Raw genomic sequence first — 14321 nt, 5'->3', positions numbered from 1 at the left:
TGAGCTAATCTGAAGGCCACACAAAGCTTGGAGGTCTGTAGCTATTGACTCTGCGGCCATTTGGTGACTTCTGCACACTGTGCACTTCAGTATGCATTGTCCCCACTCTGTGATTTTACATGGCCTACCCCTTTGTGGCTGAGTTGCCATTGTTCCCAATTGCTTCCACTTTGTTATAATATCACTAACAGTTGACTGTGGAATATTTAATCGTGAGGAAATTTCACAAATGGACTTATTACACAGGTGGCATCCTATCATGGTATCATGCTTGAATTCACCGAGTTCCTGAGAGTGACCCATTCTTTCACAAACGTTCGTAGAAGCAGTCTGCATGCCTAGCTGCTTGATTTTATACACCTATGGCTATGGAAGTGATTGGAACACCTGAATTTAATGATTTGGAGGGATACAATATAGTGTAAGTTGCCATACATCCAGCAGTCCCCCTCAGTTTATTATCTTGTCCGGGGTCATGGGGAGTCCTGGAGGTCATTGTCGGCAGCACAGGGAATACGACTGGAGGACACCGTAAGCAGGATGCCATCTGAGGGCAGACACATACACGCAGTCATCAAAATGTGCACTTGGGACAGTCAGAGTGACTGTGTGTGTTGGATCGTGAGAAGGAACCAGGGCACTTGGAGAAAACATGCTATCCTTGATTGTCATTAGATACAATTGAAGTCCAGAGTATTTTAGCCACGATGCCAGTGTTCCTCCAAAAAAAAAAAAAAAAAAGTCAAGCATCAGGTAAACTTTTCATTATTAGAAAATTCCATGATGCTATATAATGACAAAAGCAAAAAAAGCTGAAGACATAGAGAAAAATACACAAGAGACAGGAAACCAGGGCCCGTAAAAGTCAAATCACGAAGTGTTTGAGACACGGATGGTGAGAGAGACACAGACAGACATAGAGGATCTTGGACCTGATGTACAACTTGGTACAAAAGTAACTGCAAGTGGTTTTAGGGGGTGGGGGTGCAATTTGGGGAAGTACTGCTTTTATGAACAGTTGAGTACCAGTCTTGCAACAGCATTTGAGAAAAGCAAAAGGCAGAGCGAGGAAGACAGAAAGTCACAGAGCGTAAGAGGCAGTGTGGGAGAAAGGAGAGCAACCAGACCGAAGGAGAGCAGAGCGAGAGCTTCGGAGGAAGAGGTGGCTTGGTTCGTCAGTTCCATGTTCAATCAATTGCCTTTGTGTAGTGATGTGTGATGTGAAAAAGATTGTGAGTTTATGAATCTAACTGGTGTTCTTTTGAAGTGATGTAGATGACCGTGTATCTATTGACAGTTTTGACATACATTTAAAACATTCTTCTAGAGCAAGGAATATTAATGCAAAATACTTTAAAACATTAAACGGGATCAAACCTTTTAGAGCTAAATCAATGTGTGACAGAATTATATCGAGTGCTGCAGTCGAACTCTGGCACTCTTCCTGCAGGCGTGACAGTGAGATGGGTATTTTAATTATCGCCGTCACTCTGTTTGCTCATTTAAGGTCTGAATCTCGTTCGTCTGGCTTTCTGGCAGATGTCGGACCCTCAGTCTTCCGGCCTGGATGAGTGTACCCCCTTGTCGTCCCCTCCCGTTCTCTTCCCTCAATCATCCCTCCTTCCATGGGACCCCTTCGGGCCTCTGACCCCTGACTCATCGGGCCCAACCCCTAGACCCCCTGTCCAGCCACGCTGCGCAGGGTGAGGGCTGTTGTATGGCCAGCCTCCAGGGCTGCAGGGAGTGGTGAGGATGGACATGGACAGGATGGGGGGACAGATCATGGGTTACCCCTATCTACCATACTCGCCGTGCCTGAGTGGCGCTGCCAGTGACAGAGCCGCCCATGTTCTGCACCAGGTATGCCCTCGTGTCGCCCCTTTCACGTGTCGGTCACCCATGTTGTCCAGAAACGTTCTATAAAATGCATTTTATGTTGGATTTCCCCCCCGTTTCCCACCTCGATCACCCTCTCTGCCAGGAGTTCTCGCCCTTCCTCCCACCCCCGCCCCCTGGCCTCCTCCGGCAGCCCCCCGCAGAAGAAGAGCCTGAGCAAGGACAGCATCGAGTACCGCCTACGGCGTGAGAGGAACAACATCGCTGTGAGGAAGAGCCGCGACAAGGCGAAGCGCCGCGTGCAGCTCACCCAGCAAAGAGCGATCCAGCTGCAGGAGGAGAACCACGGACTACAGGCACTAATCACGCAGCTGACACAGGAACTGGACACTCTTAAGCAAATCCTGTCGCAGCGCCACCTGCAGCGCAGAGATAATAATCTTGCAGAGGACGAGAGCTATTAATGTGGATTTAGAATAGGAAGACAAGACTTGTATTTGGGTTAGGGTTCGGCTTAGGCTTAGGGTTAGGGTTGGCTTTAGGGAACCAACTGGAAAGCACTGTTCATTTCTGTTTTTAAACTCCATTTTATGTGCAAATATGTGGTGTTTAATTACCAATTCAGTTATTTGTTTTCTTCTGCTGTGCATTTTTTAGGGAGAAATGGCAATCTTCTGTGTAAAAAGTCTGTTATTAAACTGGATTGTGAATCTAAGCTTTTTCAATAAAATAAAACTTCAATTTCTAAATTGTCTTTGTTGATAGTATGCGATACATCTGTCTTAATGTTTTCCTTTTAGCTTCTGGTTTTTGGGACTTGACTGTACACTCTGCATTTATACTGGAAATGATTGTTGAATTTTAAATTATTCCTGATAAATCGCCTAATTAATTTTAATATTGCTGTTATTTTGATTATATCAGAAGCGTCGCTTTTGCAGAAATCTGCTCCCCTGCTGATCTTGATCCCCGACTTCAAAGCCGGCTGTGGTAACCAGTGACTCCTTAGTGTATAAATGTTATCTGAAGGGTCCCAGTACCACATCCGCTGCTGATATCAAATATATACCATAAGAACAAAATAAAGTTAAAAAAAGGCATTAACAAAACAAAAAACAAAAAACAGACATAAAGAAATTGACATAGATAATTGCAGGAACAGTGTATTTTCTTTGTATACCCAAACATAAATGTGTTCTAAAAGGTGAACTCAGGTGGATGTGAATAGTCATTGTGTCAGTTTTTTAGTTGCAGTAAATGGGGTTATCAAAACCATAAGTACCAAGGTGCAACCCGCCCCCCTCAAACAGACACGATGACATGGGTGTTTTTTGTGGGAAGAGAGTAGGGCTACCCACAATGGGATGGGTGATGTTTCAACACAGTATAGGACCGAGAGCCAGATACCATCAGGAGGGAGTGCAAGAGCCTTCCTGTGGGTGCGATTGCAGACTGAAAAGGGACAGAGCAACAGGCTTATGGGGGGGACGCACATCACCCCACCTGAGTGTGAGGACACCCCTCTGTCTCTGTGGGGGCATGAAAGTAGATTACTGCTGAGGTGTGTGACCCTCAAAGGGCTGGGAGGGTGCGCATGCGGCATTGGGGGGGAGGGGGGCACATTTGTGCCAGTAACACTGTGTGTGTCTTAACAGAGGTTAATCTCCCTGTGGGGCAATCTCTGGTCCCAGGACTGCAACATCCCCACAGTATTAAGAAAGATACCATTTAACCTCACAGTGCATTGCTCAACCCTGAATGAATGTGAGCAAAGACCTGGCTGAACCTCACTGGGAGACCACCGAAGACAGCAGAGCAGAGGAGGAGGGAGGGGTGCCTGTTGGGGGCCGAACGGCCACTACAGAGAACAGGGATCCAAGGTGAAAGCATGCGGAAGAGCAGCGCAGGAATGCAATGCCAGGATGCCTGGACAAGAGGGAAGGATGGGAGAGCGACTGGAGATGAAAGTCGCGAAGTGAGACAGCAGAAGAAGTGGCAGTTTAGGCTTCACCGAGCATGGGGGGGCAGGGCAGTGTGTGAATGCCCGTCTTTGAAAGTGTGCTGATGCCATTGCCAAGGGGCGCTCACGTGATACCCAGCGGACCAACAGTGACCAGGAACCCTGAAGAGTGGGGTGTTAACTACCAGACTGCTGGCCCGTGGGGTTTGTTCTTCCCGTGTCTCTGTGTGCTCTGGTTTCCTCTCACAGTTCCAAGACACGCAGTCAGGCTGATTGGCCCATAGTCTATGACTATGTGCCCTGCGAGGGACTGGCATCCCATCCAGGGTGTCACCAGCCCTGTGCCCTTCGAGGGACTGGCATCCCGTCCAGAGTGTCCTTAGCCCTGTGCCCTTCGAGGGACTGGCATCCCGTCCAGGGTGTCCCCAGCCCTGTGCCCTTCGAGGGACTGGCATCCCGTCCATGGTGTCCCCAGCCCTGTGCCCTTCGAGGGACTGGCATCCCGTCCAGGGTGTCCCCAGCCTTGTGCCCTTCGAGGGACTGGCATCCGTCCAGGGTGTCACCAGCCCTGTGCCCTGCGAGGGACTGGCATCCCGTCCAGGGTGTCCCCAGCCCTGTGCCCTTCGAGGGACTGGCATCCCGTCCAGGGTGTCCCCAGCCCTGTGCCCTTCGAGGGACTGGCATCCCGTCCAGGGTGTCCCCAGCCCTGTGCCCTGCGAGGGACTGGCATCCCGTCCAGGGTGTCCCCAGCCCTGTGCCCTTCGAGGGACTGGCATCCCGTCCAGGGTGTCCCCAGCCCTGTGCCCTTCGAGGGACTGGCATCCCGTCCAGGGTGTCCCCAGCCCTGTGCCCTTCGAGGGACTGGCATCCCGTCCAGGGTGTCCCCAGCCCTGTGCCCTTCGAGGGACTGGCATCCCGTCCAGGGTGTCCCCAGCCCTGTGGCCCTGCGAGGGACTGGCATCCCGTCCAGGGTGTCACCAGCCCTGTGCCCTGTGAATAAAGGAAACATACAATATAAAAGAGATTATCACAGATGCTTATAATTAAGTTGTAATATATTTGGTTAGATGCAGCTATAAAAATGACAATGATCATGTAATTGTCTAATGAGCACATATTACTATAAAAACAGGTAACACAAACTATTCAGTACTCTGCCCTAATAATCACTTTATTTATCGACTGTCTAGTGGGACACATAAGGAACCACCCAGATTCCGGGCGTTTAACTGGACAGTTATGCTTAGAAGGTTCAAGTGATATCAGCAGATTTTGGCTGAAGTGGTAGCCTTGTTACTTAAGACACAAAGTAAGCAGAGTCGGCACAGACTTCCAGGTTTTTGTTTGTCCATTGGGACAGAGAAGGGACATCTGTAGCAAAGACTCTCGGTGTTAATTAGCATGAATTTAACTTAAGTGTGATGCCAGCGAAAGCTTACCAAGACCCTTTTATCATGTACAGAGATCCCATCAGGGTGACTGATCGTCATCCATGCCTTTCCTTTCGGTCTCTCTCCCTTCTTTATTAAAACCTGCATAAGGCCATAAAGTGGGGAGACTAGGCTCTACTGCCCCCTGTCGGTGGCATGTGACTCTGCAGGTTAAGACTCTTACAATCAAAAGGTCTGACGCTGTGCTCTGACCACAAGCTTCACTGTCACCTCTGTGCGAGTCCCCTCGAGGAATAAGTTATAAATAAAAACTAAAGCATTTCTGTGTACAGTTGGCACAATAAAGCGGAGTGTTTCCTTCCTTCCAGGCCATTTGCCCAACAGATTCTTTCATACCGCAGGAACTTCTTTCAGGAACCAGGACCCTTTTCCTGAACCAGGAACCTTTGGGCTGGGTCCGAGTTCAGGAGCTGCACCCTGGTATGCCTTCGTAGATTGCTTCCTTTGAGGGATGCAGCCTCTGAATTTAGACGCTGGGGCTGAATCTTTTGTAGGATGTGGGTCTATGTAGCCTCTGTAGACTGGGTCCTTTGACAAATCCACACAATGAATCTTGGGGAAGGTTGGTGACCCCTGGTGTAGACTATAGAGTGGGTTTAAACTCCACTCTCCCAAGGCGTCCACTTATGTATACTCTGCATTAATTCCACGCATCCTTTGTGCACCTATGAGTGGAATTAACACTATGCATATGCAAGATGCAAATTCACCAACAATCTTGGCGGAAGCATGGTCGTCTTTTGTCACTGGACTATGTGTTTATATATAATGAAGTTTTATTAACGTAGCATGTGTTTTTTTTTTTTTTTACGAATGAGTGGGCGGAAGATATTCAAAACTGAATATTGTTAACATTTTACCTGACAAGGTACAAATACTTACTAATAACTCATTTACTACTGTAGTACAAATTATGAACATATCATGATCAAATTCAGGCCTAGTCGCTACCTGGAGATAAAGGATGATCCATTAAAGATGAAGAAACATGAAATCAATTTTTCACTTGTAAAATTCATGACTTGTTCCTTCAGTCATTCCCTTAATAGTTCACAAAAGGGAGAATTAACAGATATAGTAACAAACACAGTAACTGCTTTGGATGAAAGATTCATTAATGATGAACAAAAATGAGATCAGTATTTAACTTGTGTTATTCGTGACTTGTTCCTTCAGTAGTTCCTTAAGTATGTCCCTCAGTAATTCACAAAGGTCTACAGAACTAATAATACAGTGACAAATGTAGTAATTGCTTGAGATAAAACATGTACTACGATTCATTAATGATAAATTAATACGAGATCAGTATCTAAGAAGCTAGCTTGTGGTTCATTAATACATAAGTATTAGTATAATACCTGCCTCGCACTCGTAGCGTCCGGGATAGGCTCCGGACCCCACCGTGACCCGGAACAGGATAAGCTATTTCAGAAAATGGACGGATGGATAATACTTTATTATTTGTGATTCGTCAAGTAAACTGCCTTGCGAAAAATTTCAGAGGGCAGAGAAAACATATTCTGAACACTGTACAGCAGGGGTCTCTGACTCCGGTCCTGGAGAGCTACCGTCCAGTAGGATTTCTATCCTACTTGGCTTCTGATAAGCCACACCTGTACTCAGGTAAATACCAGGAACAGGTGTGGCTCATCAGATAGAAAGGGATGGGGGGGTATTCACTTCTGTTAAGTCTGACAGGATCAATTTTAGACATGATAATAGTCTATGTAAGCATATATTGCACTGGAGTTCAGAAGATATTTCTTCATTGGTGAATGATTATTCCCATCTGCGAGTCAAAAAGAGCAGAGGTAGCGGTTAAAAACTGAGATTTAACGGCGGCGTGGGCTTAAGTAGACCGCCCTGGCGGCAGCACCCGAAGATGTCGGGCGGTGTCGGGAGGAACATGACTGCTCCCTCTGTACGGCGCGTCCCCTTTAAGCCGGCGCATGCGGAAGTGTTTATGCGATCCCATTTTCTGTCGGAGGACGCGAATCCCGCTCCGGCGACAGCGCTGGAAGTGAGCGACGACAGGAGCGGGACATCAAGCCCCAAGAGAACATGCACGATGCGTATCAGCGGAGATTCCAGTGAAGCTGCGGTGCAGTATCCCTGGCCTGATGTCCTCGACTGTCCCTGGACGGTGATATTTGGCTGAGCTCAGAATAACAGATAAAGAGAGCAGAAACAGAGAGAAACAGAGAGAAAGAGAGGAGCGGAGCGGTGCTTGAATCTCACGGACAGACAGGCGGCGGAGGAGCCGGTGTCTGGGGCTCTGCGGTTCGTACTGCCAGGTGAGTGAGTGAAAGTGCCTTCAGATCAGTGCCTCCCTGGGTCACTACTTCTCTGTCTGCAGCAGCCTGCATCCGTCTACTTCACCTGTGCATCCGCAGCCTGCTACACCCTATATTCCCAAACGTGCCTTATGTAATGGTAGTGCGCTTCTTGTTCTTACACAGCTGGGCCTGTGAATGCGTCTCACAGAGCTCCGGGTTTTATGAGGGACATATCTGGGTTTTTCCAAGTCAGAGCCGGTTTGGGGGAAAAAAGGCAGCTCATTCAAACTTGCATGTCTGATCTTCTGTTAATACCCCCCTGGTCATGGATTCTTCTTAATTTCAAAATGATTGTTTTTTTTATTTTTAATTGTTTTTATTTCCATGTCCCTATTGCTGTTACAATACCTAGAGCTGAGATATTTTTCTTGTGGAGATAAAATGACTGCTATCTCTTTGTGTCTTTTTACAGATTATTGAAGAGGAGGGGAGAGAGGGAGAGAGGCAGGCAGAATTCTCTCTCTCTCTCTCTCTCTCTCTCTCTCTCTCTCTCTCTCTCTAGCCCCTCTCCCTCTCAGTGTGTGTGTGTGTCTCTCTGCTTCCTTCTCCCCTTCGTAGACATACATCTTCATTAGCAGACAGGTCCCCTGGCTTGCTGACACTCATTCCCGTTTCCCCTCTCCCACCTCCTAACTCATGGCTTCACCCTCCCCTCCTATTCCTCCCCCTCCCCGTGCCCCCCACCCCCTCCCTCCCTGCCGTCCTCTCCAACCCCCTCCTCCCCTGGTCCTTCGGTACTCCCCCCTCCCCCCTCTCTGCCCCCCACGGGGAGGTCATGGTTCTGGCTCTGGGCCGAAAGCGACAGAGGCTGCTACTCTTTCTCTCTGTCCTGCCCAACCTCTTCCTGTCCTTCCTGCTCTCCTCCGACCCCCTCCTCACTCTCTCTCCCCCCCACCGCTGCCGGCTGCCAGTTGCCTTCGCCGTCACCGCAGCTCCTCAACTCCTCGTTGCCATGGGAGACGGGGTCGCACCCCGGCGACCCCGGCCACTGGTCCCAGTGCCAGCAGTACGAGTTTGTAAATGGCACCCAGGTGGGACTGGAGGCCTGTGAGAGCGGCTGGGAGTACAACGTGACGGAGGGCCTGAGGAACAACATCGTTACCGAGGTACGGGGCCCGTCGCCAGGAGACCGGAGGGTGTGCTGTGTGTGTGAGCTCTACATGTAATGCTGGTGATTTTACTGACTTGATTTCTTCTTGATGCATTTCCCGTGTCTGCAATGTACGCTTTGCCTGGGGGTGAGAGGCGGCGTTCGCCCATGGTGTCTGAGGGGCCTTCAGCCTGTCACCCTGCTCACTGTCCCTCTTTGCTGAGGGAGGCCATTCCTGTCCCAGGTGTTTTGCTCGCTGTCGGAAACCTCTGGAGTGGATTGTGCTGTAGTGATGTATTTGCGAGCCATCTGTCAGTAGAGGGATGCCTCTCTGCGTGAGCTCCGCAGCGGCTCTGTGCTGGGGGGTAGTGCAGGTTCGGGCTCCCATTGGCGGGATCTGAGCCTGGGCCTGTTTCCTCAGACCCAAAACCAGCAGTAAATCCCACATGAAGGTGTGTGTTTGCGCTTTTTTTAATAAAATTGGACTGATGTATCAGTTAGCTAGTGATCTAAAGGATGGTGTCAGATGTCTCCGATACCCATTGTCAAGGTCAGGGTGGTGTGTCTCGTCCCCATCGGTGTGTCCTGACCCGGTGTTTCACCCTGGTCGGTGTGTCCTGCCCCCATCCATATATCTCGCCCTGACAGCCCTGTTGTGGTGTCACAGTGGACCGCATGTCTGCCCAGTGCTTCCTAACAAACAGGTGTTGGGGATTGGGGGGGTGATCTTGGATGGGGCTCCCTTTGAACACAGTGCCCCGAGGCGAGAGGGGGTGCGAGACATGGTGAGATGGGCTGGGGCTGTAGGTATGCTCTGCCCTGCATTCCGGCATGACCGGTTTGGTGTGTTTGAGCCTCTGGTTTGCATAAGGTTTCATTGTCTCTAAAGTTATGGTTACTCTTGACAGAACGTGCAAAACTGTGAGCATTTTGTCTTCTGCTGCTTGGATATGAGCGAAGTGGTCCGTGATGGCTGGGCAGAGGTGATTGGGGCAGTCAGTGTTGTCCGGTCAGTGTTGTAGTCAGTGGTGTTCAGTAGCCGATATGTTTTGTAAATCACCTGGTGTGAGAACCTGGGACCTAAAAGATCAGAATGATGAAAATCCTTAACATGCTGAATTCGAACAATTCCCTCATGATGATAACTTGGACAAACAGGGTTATTATGTCTTACAGTGCATGCAAACAGCTGTCTAGGGTCCCATCTCCATAACGGCATCAGTGACAGCTTTAAGAACAGGAGTTAAACACTGGTTTTTGCAGTGCTGCTTATTAACAGAGAGTCTGATGGCGCTGACCTGACTAACAGAGCCGTCCTTTTCCTGCCAGTGGGACCTGGTGTGTGGTCAGTACTGGCTGGTGCCAGTGGAGGAGGTCTGCTTCATCCTGGGCCTGCTGACGGGCTTCCTGACCCTGGGCTATGCAGCTGACCGGTGAGAGGGCTGAGGGAGGGGGTGTTGTTGGGGGGGGGGGGTGTGTGCAACTGATCCCGTTGTTGAAATTGACTGTAATCATTAATCCGGCTGAAGGTTGTGTAAAGGTGACATTATGCAGTGTTGTGGGAAAGGGTTAAATCAGAGAGGAGGTGGGGGGGGGGGTCCTGAATATCTCACCTGCACATTACTTTGTTAGTTATCATGTGTATTTATGATTGCAGTCTTGAAGATGCAATATGCTAATGTGTCAGCCTGTTGTCTTACAAGCAATACAAAATAAATAAAAAATATGATCAAAGTATTTTTTATATAGATGTTGTACACATTGTGTGCTTAAATAGTCCTTGAATATTTGAAACATAACATGAAAATGAGTGTGAAAATGCATCAAAATATTCTTGCATTTTCAATTTGTAATGCTCCTGTGAAAATGCACTAAAATATCAAGTTATTCACAGACTGCTTCTTACACGTCTGACTTACAGCAGAGCCTAGCTAGTAAGTGAAGTTTTGGCATAAATAAAATAAGTCAGAAGACAAATGCACAGGGCAGAAATCAGGTGACATGTAGGAATATCTCATCCACCTGAGAAATCAGAGTGACTAATGAAAATTAATATTAAAGGTGATGAAAAACATGATTTTATTCGACTGTTCACTTTGAATCCTTTACTAAATTTTGGGACAAGAAATGTTAATGTTGGAGGAGGCGGAGCTGAGCTCCGGTAAGGTATGATTCACATATAAGGTGGAGGCCCTGTCTGTATGGATGTAGGTGTGAATCCATACCCGTGAAGGGTGGGGGGGGCATGCCCCTATCCCAGGTAGAGTGCCTGTCAGTGACACCCCCATCTCTGTCTGTGCCTCATTCCTTCTCCGTCAGGCTGGGCAGACTGAAGACTCTCCTGGCTTCGCTCTCGCTGTCTGTCATTTTTGGAGTGCTGGTGTGTGTGTGCCCCTCGCCCGCCGCCTTCATTGTCACCCGCTTCTGCCTCGCTGCGGTCACTGCTGGAGTCTCCCTCACACTTTATGTCACGCGTGAGTTGGGGGGGGCGAAGGGATGTTTGCTATGTTATATGTATCCTTCAGCAGAATATCTAAAGATAATCCACTGGTATTTATTATTTTTTCTCAGTTATCACTGCAGAACTGAATGCTACTTATTTTATATTAAAGCAGTCATGTGATCTGGGTTGTAATTCTGTGTCATGACCAGGTGTGGAGCTCTGTGACCCATCGCTGAGGCTGCCAGTCACCATGGCGGCAGGCCTGACAACCGTTGCTGGGGAGCTGCTGTTGCTGGGCGTGGCTCTGGGCTGCCAGTCGTGGCGGGGGCTGCTGGGAGTGGGGGTGGCGCCGTTGTCTCTCTTCCTGAGCTATGGGTGAGGGAGGGAGGGGACACGATCAGCTTGAGAAGATCTGAGCACCAGTCTGCATGACACCCAGCTACAGCTAGTGACAGATGGCCTCTTTTGCCCCCACCAACCCCCCCACCCCCCACCCCCCGACAGCATGCCAGGGTTGTTCCCTGAGTCGCCCCGCTGGCTCCTCCTCTCCGAGCGGCCATCGGACCTGCACTCCTTCAGCGACCGCCGGGAGCGAGATGACGACAGCTTCACAGGTAACTGGAGCCGCCCGCTGTCCTGCAGGGGGGGCCAGTTTCCCAGCCACCCCCCCGACCCTGCTCACTGAATGTGGACTCCCGTGCTTTTCCACTCAGAGCTGGAGTCTGAATCCCCTCCCTCTGGCCGCCCCCACCTGTCCTTCCCTGAGCTTCTGCGCAGCAGGAACATCTGGAAGAACCTCTGTGTTCTGGGATTCACCTCGTGAGTGTTGTTTGCCCTCTGAAGGTCAAACATGGCTTGCTGTCCGGGTTTAGTTGACGCTTGTGCTGTTAGCTTGTGCACTTTGCTGCTCTCTTCAGGCTTGTAATGTCTGTTCTTTCTTTCCTCCAGGTTTATCTCGCATGGCATCAACCACTGTTACAGTTCGTTCCGCGGTGACGTCAGAGGCACCGCCCCTAGCTTCTATTGGACGTACCTGCTTTCAGTCTGCGCGGGGGGTGGCGCCTGGCTGCTGCTATGGGCCACCGTGGACCGGTGTGGTCGGCGTGGCATCCTTCTGCTCACAATGACAATGACAGGACTGGCTTCGCTTATCCTATTAGGGCTGATGGAGTGTAAGTTGGACTGTTTCTCTTGTTGAGTTTCTGTTGTGTCTGCTGCCATCGTGTGGCCATTTATGGCTATTACAGCAACACCTTCCTTGACACAACTGGATCTGCCTATACCCTATCCCAGACAGTGCTCTGCAGTAACTAGCTCTCACTTTCTCTCCCTCTCAGACCTGACTGAGTCAGCCATCACGGTCTTCTCTGTGCTGGGCTTGTTCTCTTCTCAGGCTGCGGCCTTCCTGTCCATCCTCTTCACTGCGGAAGTCATTCCTACAGTTATCAGGTATTGGTCTGTCCTCATCTTTGTCCATTGGTCCATTTTGATAATTCACATGATAATTCAAATTTTTGACTTGAGTTTTCTGACTGTTTTTAAGTAAAATTTCACAGTGAACTGGTAGCCTTCTCTATGTGAGCTGTGTAAGCAGAAATTGCTGGTCTTTTGACATCTGTAATGTTTAACCCCTTGTTCCCCTTGGCATCACCCTCACCAACCTCCACAGAGGCAGTGGGGTGGGCGCGGTTCTGGCCCTGGGTTGTGTTGGCCGCCTCAGCTCACCACTCATGGATCTACGCAATCGCTATGGCTACTTCCTGCATCACGTAGTGTACTCCTCCCTGGCGCTACTGGCTGTCCTCTCCATCCTCCTTCTGCCTGAGAGCAAGAGGAAGCCCCTGCCCCAGACACTGGCCGATGGGGAGCAATTCCGGCGCCCCCCGCTGGGCCGGAGGAGGAGGGACAACGTGCCCCTACTGGCCACGCCTAACCCAGAGACCTAGCGCCTGTTCATGTTGTCCCTGTGGCACGGGGATTGGAAGGCTTTGCTGTCCGTCAAAGCTGAGCGATGCATGAAAGAGGACGGAGGTGGGGCTATGTAAATACACAGCCTATGGCTGACGCTCCCAGCAGCACGGCACTTTCTGTTAACCTATAACATTGCTTCCCCTCGGCGCCGCGCCCTGCCTTTCTGAGAGATGCTGCGCAGTTTGCGTCCACCATGTCCTGCTGGACTGCCGCAGTACTGACATGCCTGTGTTCCAGAGGTCAACATGGAAACTTCTGGAAGTTTCTGAGCATCCCCCCCCCCCCCCCCCCCACGCTTCCTGCCTGATTCCACTAGGATGGTGATAACGGGATTCAGGATACTCGCTGTCTGTGGGACACCCGTGTCCAGGCTCTTCACCCTGCCTAGATGCCAGACTTATCTTGCGAGTCCATCACAGTGAGGGGTCGCCATGGTCCTGATGTAGCAAACGGAAGTACATTATGTCCCAAATGCTGGAGAACTCAGACCCGGAACCAAAGATTGTCCCTCTGAAGAGCCTGTAGTTCCGGTCCGGTCTGTTTCCTTTATGTGTTTCCAAAGCCCACGCCTAAAGTGTCCCGAGTTCGCATTTGGGTTCACTGGACCTTTGAACATTCCGGTGAAATACGGCAGTGGATCTCTAGTTGGGTCTGGTTAAATATAATCCTGTCATTGCCCTGCATTTCCTATAAATTAGGTCACATTTTCTTAGTGAATAACACAGATCCAGAAAAGCACTGTGGTGTGCTGACCTGCATGCAGAACAGCTGGCTGCCGGTACCTGCTGCACTTCCTCCAGCCATATGGGGGCGGTGTGTGTTTTAAAGGCCTTGACTTCAATGTGGGGGGTTCGCTGGGTGAGGGGCCACTTCAGGGGCTTCTTTTAACATAAATGAAGGTATAAAAGGGAGTGAGGACCCCCCCCCCACACACACACACTTAGACTGAACGGTTTGTCATATTTCTTAGTTCCATTTTGATGACCTTGCATTTTCTAAACAGTAGTGACAATAAAAGGTAACAATGGTAATACGGTGTATGGCTACTGTGGTAATTATTCTAAATTATAACCATAAAGTAATAACAGTGATGTAATTATGTTGGTAATTATCTGATCTGATTTAATTCAAAATAAAAGCGTAAAGTCTTTCTGTTGTCTGCTGTTTGCTTGTCACTGAGCTACGTGACTTGAGCGGTCCGGGTGACAGTAGCTGCCTCCCCCATGTCGGTTTG

At 49.6% G+C, this 14321-nt stretch overlaps 2 protein-coding genes across 7 annotated transcripts; both read left to right on the top strand.

The window, feature by feature from the left end:
* Nucleotides 1–1037: 1037 nt before the first annotated feature.
* Nucleotides 1038–2585, top strand: cebp1 (CCAAT/enhancer binding protein (C/EBP) 1). 6 transcript variants are annotated; one of them, XM_049014603.1, is made up of 3 exons: nucleotides 1038–1162; nucleotides 1540–1860; nucleotides 1982–2585. In XM_049014603.1, exons 2-3 carry the CDS (start codon nucleotides 1847–1849, stop codon nucleotides 2298–2300), a joined length of 333 nt encoding a protein of 110 aa, XP_048870560.1. In that variant the 5' UTR covers nucleotides 1038–1162; nucleotides 1540–1846; the 3' UTR covers nucleotides 2301–2585. The 6 variants fall into 6 exon arrangements, with proteins under 6 accessions (XP_048870560.1, XP_048870550.1, XP_048870532.1 ...); XM_049014593.1 differs by having other exon boundaries at nucleotides 1508–1860; XM_049014575.1 differs by having other exon boundaries at nucleotides 1050–1170.
* Nucleotides 2586–7160: 4575 nt separating this feature from the next.
* slc22a17 (solute carrier family 22 member 17) lies at nucleotides 7161–14237 on the top strand. The gene is given in 13 exon segments (XM_049028284.1): nucleotides 7161–7541; nucleotides 7996–8241; nucleotides 8244–8345; nucleotides 8348–8496; nucleotides 8498–8689; nucleotides 10003–10106; nucleotides 10993–11147; nucleotides 11326–11491; nucleotides 11621–11730; nucleotides 11830–11935; nucleotides 12065–12288; nucleotides 12454–12565; nucleotides 12786–14237. Coding segments are annotated over 12 exon segments (1719 nt in total). The 5' UTR covers nucleotides 7161–7541; nucleotides 7996–8219; the 3' UTR covers nucleotides 13063–14237.
* The last annotated feature ends 84 nt before the right edge of the window (nucleotides 14238–14321 follow it).

Source organism: Brienomyrus brachyistius, chromosome 1, assembly GCF_023856365.1.
Source record: "Brienomyrus brachyistius isolate T26 chromosome 1, BBRACH_0.4, whole genome shotgun sequence".
In the NCBI taxonomy this organism is placed as follows: Eukaryota; Metazoa; Chordata; class Actinopteri; order Osteoglossiformes; family Mormyridae; genus Brienomyrus; species Brienomyrus brachyistius.
Note: the sequence above shows the minus strand (reverse complement) of the source record. Positions and strands in the feature narration are given on the sequence as shown.